The sequence below is a fragment of the Rhinolophus sinicus genome, chromosome X, assembly GCF_036562045.2.
Source record: "Rhinolophus sinicus isolate RSC01 chromosome X, ASM3656204v1, whole genome shotgun sequence".
Lineage (NCBI taxonomy): Eukaryota > Metazoa > Chordata > Mammalia > Chiroptera > Rhinolophidae > Rhinolophus > Rhinolophus sinicus.
In genome coordinates, this window is record NC_133768.1 from 11,800,259 (window position 1) to 11,807,630 (window position 7,372).

At 43.1% G+C, this 7,372-nt stretch overlaps 1 protein-coding gene across 3 annotated transcripts in view; it reads right to left on the bottom strand.

The window, feature by feature from the left end:
* Window positions 1-7,077, bottom strand: part of PIR (pirin) — a 108,896-nt gene extending 101,819 nt beyond the window's left edge. For 2 of the 3 annotated variants that reach the window (XR_002138553.2, XM_019746288.2), the window contains exons 1-2: window positions 6,859-7,077; window positions 5,275-5,399 (exon numbers count right to left, since the gene is read on the bottom strand). Coding sequence is in view for 2 of the 3 variants with exons in the window: in XM_019746288.2 (XP_019601847.1) it covers window positions 5,275-5,370 (96 nt within the window). In the remaining variant the exon portion in view is untranslated. The remainder of the gene's footprint in view (window positions 1-5,274; window positions 5,400-6,858) is intronic. The other variant, XM_019746287.2, reaches the window with a different exon arrangement.
* Between the last annotated feature and the right edge of the window lie 295 nt (window positions 7,078-7,372).

Sequence of the window (7,372 nt, forward strand, 5' to 3'; positions counted from 1 at the left end):
CTCCATCAAGCAAGAGTATCTTGCATTAGACTATTGTACTAAAGTGTTATTTGCAGGCTAGGTATTAGCCCTTATCAAAGTTCCTAAAATTCTCTAAACATTTGGCAAATAGTCAACAACATTGTTAAAGAAACATGTTATCTGTAGATAAGATCTGATTTATATGAGCATTCGAATTTCCTGAAATGTTTGACTTGGCCCCCAACTCATTCACATCTTTCTCTCTTTACATATTAAACTGATGATCTTTCAAAAATTTTGAACCATATCAGAATTACCTTTCCTTCAAACAGCTACAAATCTTTTAGCTGCCAAATTCAGGCGGCAGCTTCCAAGCTATTTCTTTTGGTCTCGAGAAGGCAAGTCAACACTTATAACCACCTCCCCCCAAGCCCATGGCACTACCATAATAAAGCTCCAGCAGCCTGGCATTTTATATAAGTCAGGAAGCACCACAAGTAGCTACCAGGAATGTCAGTTCCTTGGGTATAGGGCCAAAACTATGCTTTTTTATGATGCTCCGCTGAACCTAGAATAATTCTGTGTACATAGAAGATATTCCACAAACATCCTAAGTGGTACTGGTTTAGGTGTCTAGCTCCCTGGCAACTAGATGTGGTCATATGACTGAATCTGGCTAACAAGAGGTATGTAGAAGTTGTTGGGTGGGATTTTTAGGGAAATACCCCATAAAAAGAGGATGGACAGCTGGCAGGTACCCTTTTGCCTTTCCCCCTTCCTGCCTTCTGTGTCCGAGAGCAAGCAAATGGTGGCTATTACCCCAACAGCTATCTTGGGCCATAAGGTGACACACTATGAATGTACTAAGAGTGAAGAAATTAGAGTGAATGTGGGTCTCTGGTAATTGTGGGGCATCCAGGACTACCCTGGGCTGCCTACTTTGGGCTTTTCAAAAGAGAAACACAAATCCATACATGAGCCCCCCCCAATAGCCCACAAAAGGCCAGCCTACATCAAGACAATATGGCAGCAGCAGAAGGGAGAGGCCCTTCAAAGGCAGCTCCAAAGGGTCAGCCTACCTCCTGGGCCTACTCAGCCTCTAGACTGGAGCCCGACAGTAATGAGGAGAAGGCAACAGGAAACTGCCAGCACATGGTCCAGACTGAGAAGTAGATACAACCGGAATGGACTTCGTCTGTGACTTCCACACTCCTCTACCCTGACTCACTACCTACAGACCCTGATAATGGAGAGTGCCACCTACAGAGGCTCTACCAACCAGAACCAAGGTTACTTGATGCTATTAAGGCACTCATAATTTTCACGTGTGATAATGGGATTGTAGTTATATTTTTAAAAGTTCTGATCTTTTAGAGACACAAACTGCCATATTTATAAATGAAATGATTCACTTCAAAATACTCCGCAGGAAGAAATCGATGGGGTGAGAGATGGAATAAAATTGCCCATAAGTTGATCATCATAGACATTAGGTACATGGAGATCCGGTATACTATTTTCTCTACTTTTCTGTTTGAAATTCTTCATAATAAAAATAAATATGAGCGGCCCCAGGAGAATCACATTCCACCAAGGAGTGTCGGGTGGAAGGGGGCATGGGGCACAGAGGCAAATGCAGATGAGTAGCAGGTTTCCCACGCGCTGGGAGCACAGACGAATAATCCGCTAACATCATTCTATGCAATCATTCAAATTCCAGCCTGGCTGGCCTGGCCCACATATAATTGTAATGAAAGGTGTGAGCCAGCTCCACTCCATCTCTTCTTGACCATTCATCACTGAAAGGCTCAGTGAGAGCATTGTAAATTCCGTACCTCCACATTTACAATCACAGGGAACAAGACACTTAGGGCCACTAATGTGAAACCCTGTTGTAAATTCTACGTGAAAATAGCTTGGGCTGCCAAGTTTATGAGATGTTTCTTCAGTGACAAATCCTCAGTGCAAAATGTTTGAAAAGTAACTGCCTTGAAGTAAGATAGCTGCTTTCCTTCCCTGCTGATTGGACGGTTAGGAGTCTAACTTTCTGGCAAGTCGGTAGTGTGTAGAGTGCTAAACAAAATGGTAACAGTCTAAATGGCCAAAAGTAGGGCCATGAGTAAGAGACTAATGGTATGCCCATACACTGGAGTATGTCATAGCTACTGATGTTTATGGACAATTTATAATAACATGGGAAGTGCTTATGCTACCATGTTCAATTAAAAAATGAGGACACAACACTGTTTATTCTGTGTAATCACCATGATGTAAAATACACAATTACACGGAATCTTTAAAGCACAGGTTTTCAGCCAGAGACTCTTCACTAAGCACCATGGATGGAATTCAGAGTGGCTATAAACTTGGCTGGGGAAAAATTACATCTTTATTTTCACTAACCTCTAACTGATCTTTTTTCTTCTGGATTTTTCTTGTAGTAAAATATACATAACATAAATGTTACCATTTTAACCATTTTTAAGTACTGTGTTTCCCCCAAAATAAGACCTAACCGGAAAATAAGCCCTACCATGACTTTTCAGAAGACATCCCCTGAACATAAGCCCTAATGTGTCATTTGGAGCAAAAATTACTATAAGACCCGATCTTATTTCCGGGGAGACATGGTCTACAGTTCAGTGGCATTAAGTGCATTCACATTGGTATGCAACAGTCACCATCATCCATCTCCAGACTGAAATGTAACCTTTCCTACAATTATGAGATGTAATTACAAAGCCACAGTAAATTACCAGTACCTGTGACTTTGTCACTAATAGAAATCAAAGCTATTTTCACATCATGTTACAGTTGTTGCAGGTATATTGAACTATTGCTTATGACCCTCAAAGCTTTGAAATTAGGTAGTTAGAACTGCTGCCAAGGGGGGTGGGGGGTGGGGGGTGGGGGGTGGGAGATGAGGGTAAGGGGGATCGAATATATGGTGATGGAAGGAGAACTGACTCTGGGTGATGAACACACAATGGGATTTATAGATGATGTAATACAGAATTGTACACCTGAAATCTATGTAATTTTACTAACAATTGTCACCTCAATAAATTTAATTAAAAATAAAATAAATAAATAAATAAATAATAAGTGCATGCACTGCAGCAGCATCAAAAACCCCAAAAAAAAAAGAACTGCTGCCAAGTCTTGTTATTTAATGTAAAATTATTACATTATGAATTTGTTTTATAATATTTTGCTAACCATATTTCAATATACAAGTTTTCCTTTGTAATCCTATACATTTTACTTTATGCATTATTTTGAGGAGGAATTGATAGGTTTCACCAGACCACCAAAGGGGTTTACAAAACAAAAACAAAAAAGAAAGAAACCCTCAGCAGACGTGTTCCTGATAGATGGAGTAATTAAAGTGTTAGCTACCCTCAACATATAATAATGGGTTTACTGATGGGTGTCCAAATTCTTTACAACTGTTCTGTTGGTGATGTGGTCCCAGTAGAATATGACACCACATCTATCTGCATCTCCCAACATCCATTGTGCATTTAGCCCATAGAAGAATCTTGTTTGTATCTATCTTTTGAAAACAATGTTTTATGGACCTCAAAGGACATTCATAGTTAAAGAGGAAACTAATGGTGGAAAGAGTATGAGAATATCAGAGCAAATTTTAAGAAGAGGGACAAACCAACTTCACATTTCAAAATGAATCCATTTCTCTAATATACTTCTTCATTTATTTGCATTTCATTAATCATTAGGAAAATGCAAATAAAAACCACAATGAGATATTACCTTACACCTGTTAGAATGGCTATTACCAAAAAGACAAGCGATAACAAGTGTTGGCAAGGATGTGGAGAAAGGGGAATGTAAATTGGTGCAGTCACCATGGAAAACAGTATGGAGGTTCCTCAAAAAATTAAAAATAGAACTACCTTATGACCCAGCAATCCTACTTCTTGGTATTTATCCAAACAAAAATCCTAACTCAAAAAGATATCTGCACCCCCATGTTCATTGCAGAATTATTTACAATAGCCAAGACATGAAAACAACTTAAGTGTCTGTCCATTAATGAATGGATAAAGAAGGTGTGGTATGTATATACAATAGAATACTATTCAGCCATAAAAAGAAAGAGATTTCTCCATTTGTGACAACATGGATAGAACTTGAGGGCATTATGCTAAGTGAAATAGGCCAGACAAAGAAAAACAAATACTGTATGATCTCACTTACATGTGGAATAATTTTAAAAAGCAAAAATAAAAACAAACAAACAAACCAAAAACAAGCTCATAGATATAGAGAACAGGTTGTAGGTTGCCAGAGGCATAGATGGGGGTGAGTGAAATGGGTGAAGGGAGTCAAGAGGTACAAATCTCCAGATATAAAATAAGTAAGTCATGTGATATAATGTACAGTACGGTCACTATAGTTAATAATACTGTATTGCATATTTGAAAGCTGCTAAGAGAGATCTTAAAGTTCTCATTCCAAGAAAGAAAGAAAAAATCTGTAACCATGTATGGTGACAGATGTTAATTAGACTTATTGTGGTGATCATTTCACAATATACACAAATATCAAATGAATCATTACGTTGTACACCTGAAACTAATATGTCAATTATACCTCAATAAAAAAGTGTATCTTTTGGAATCTGGTATGGTGCTGGGCACAGTATTCTCTGGGCTCTAACCATCATTTAATACCTTTCTGTGCATATAAGATTGTCTTTTCCACAAGTCTTATGTCTCCCATAATTTTCAAATGAAAGATCTCTCTAATGCTGAAAGACATCTGCTTTCTCTGAGAGCCCCTGCTTTTCCCCCACCACACGAGGTCCACAGATTTGGGTCCCGGCGGTCTCTCCATGAACCCAAATCCCTCGCAATGGCTGACTGGCCAAGGGTAGAGATCTGACCCAAGCCAAGCCAATCAGATTCTCTCTCCTGGGAATTTGGAATTGGGATCCAGAGTTACTCCCTGGTGCTTTGACTTGTGGGCATAAGATGGGTATGTTTGGTGATATGCATGCTGAGGCTGACAAATCCACCCAGAATGGGATGTGGGTATGCAGAGGGCGCAGAGATGCTTTACGAAGGTCAGCTGCACCTTCTGCCCAGGACCTCGGTATCCACATTATACAAATCCCCTTTGGGCTGCAACTGGTCTGTGAGGGACCCCAAATGCTAAATTTAGATTTGGCCTCCATGCCACTCCACAGAACAGCTCATGATGGTCTGGGCCCTCTCTTCCCAAGTTTACCCTCAGTGTCCCACCAGTCCCTTCTGCAAAAAAGCACAAACAGCCACCCAACCGGCATACCTCGGGTCTGCCAATGCTTCTGCGTACCCGTGCTCCAACCCCTTCCGACTGCTCCCGGCTGAGCACCGAGAGGGTAACCTTCTTGGAGGACACCATGTTGAAGTCTCAAGTGTTCTGACGCTGATCTGTAGAGGACAGAAGGCAAAAGGAGGGACAACAAAAAAGAGAGTCATTAAATCCTAAGTCCCATCCAAGGACTACGACATAAAGAACATTAAGATCAGACTTGCCCAAAATACTACCAGCTACAATTTATTGATTGCTTACTATGTACAAGATGCGGGTTAGGTGATTTAAACAGCAATCATGATGGCGAACAGTGTGAGTACTTACAAGGTTCCCAGCCACCAATTATTTCCAATTGTTATCTCATGTGACTCTACAGCCATCTTCTATGAGGTTTAGCAATATCCGCCTGTGGGGCATTTACTAACCACGCTTCATGAGCACTTTATCTGCTTTACCTTTTTGAAATTTCAGCCCCACTCCCATCCCCTGACCCCATGCTGCCCCATAAGGCAGGAGCTACCAGTGAGGCTGAGAGATTTGTATGGTGACATAGAGAACACGGAGAAAAACCGAGAGGTCTGTGACTCTCCAGAATGCTGAAGATTTGGCATTGAAAGGTTTCCTTGAGGGTCATCAAATTCAAAGACCCATCTATCCCTGAAGTTCAGGGCCAACTTTTCTGGCAAGAAATCTTTGTGCTTTCTCATTAAGTCTTCAAGAGCATAGAAAACTCATGGAGGATGTGCCTTTGACAATGCATCCCAGATTTCAGGACTGAGCTATACTCCTGGTTCATTATTCAAAACTGTTTCCTCCTGTGGGTCTAAGTTCTACTCAATGGAATATCACAGAACAAGTATAATCAGTACAATCAGTCCCTTTTCCACTTCAAATGCTTGCAGACAGTACCCCCAATCCCTAAAGCTCTTCTTCAAGCAAAATATAATCCATTCCTTCAAAGATTCCTACTCAAACTAAGAGAGATGCTTTAGCAAGAGGCATAGACCTTGGAGCCAGACAGCCTGGGTTTGCATCCAGCTTCACCATGTACCAGTTGTGTGACCTGGGGCCAATTGCCTAAGCCTTTGGTGCCTCAGTTTTTCCAGCTGTAAAACAGGGGCAATAAAACGAGACCCTCTACCTCAGAAGAGTGTAGTCAGCGCTCTAAGGTCAATTGCTATTATTCGGAGCACTCTAATCAATACTTATTGGGTGCTGGACTGTGGGGCACAGAAATGAGCTCAAGCCTCAAAGCCCTCAGGGACTGTCATCACCTACATACACGCAACTCGAATGTATTTTACCCCTCTATGGACTATTTCTGGGTCCTTCCAGACTCCTACAATTAAATTCTATGCACGTGAAGAACCGATGATTGACTTCCAAATCTCAGTGTTTTGCAGAAAGAAAAGCCGCCTACCATTTTCACCAAATTGCGGAGGACTACTAAGCATCTCTAGTCATTTCCCTCTGAGACTCCCCTAGGCATCTAAAGCGGGCTGGGGAAGATGGTGGGGTGCTGTTCCCTGATGTCCCGCACCCACCCGCGCACCCCGCGGGCGCCTGGGTACTCACGCAGCAGCGGCGGCAGCTGGAGCTTGTCAGGCGGTGCAGGTGCGGGCAGAGGGCGCGAGCGCAAGGAGGCAGCGTGGAGGGCGCCGGGCAGCCGCCTCACCGTGACTCAGCACTTCGCCTTTTGCTGCGGGGAAGCAGGAGGCGGGGGACACTGGGCAACCGAGACACTCCTTATGGACACACCGCCTAGTGGATCCCTTCGCTCCACCCTCCCTTCTCCCCCGCCTGCTCCCCCGCCCTTTGGCCTCCGCGTCCCTGCCCCTCCCGCCCCTCCCGCCGGGGAGAGTTGCGCCCCCCGGCCTGTGGGGGCCTTGCTTGGGCCCAGCAGGTGTTCTGATCAGGGTGAGGGTCGGCGCTTGACTCGGTAGGAAACCTGTCTTTAATTGGAGTCCGCTTGTCACGCAACCCGCTGAGCCTGTCTACCTGCGTTCGAACCTGTCTCCACCACTTGTTAGCTACGTGACCTTGGGCTGGTGGCTCAGCCTCTCTTGGCCTCTGTTCCTCCACTGCAAAA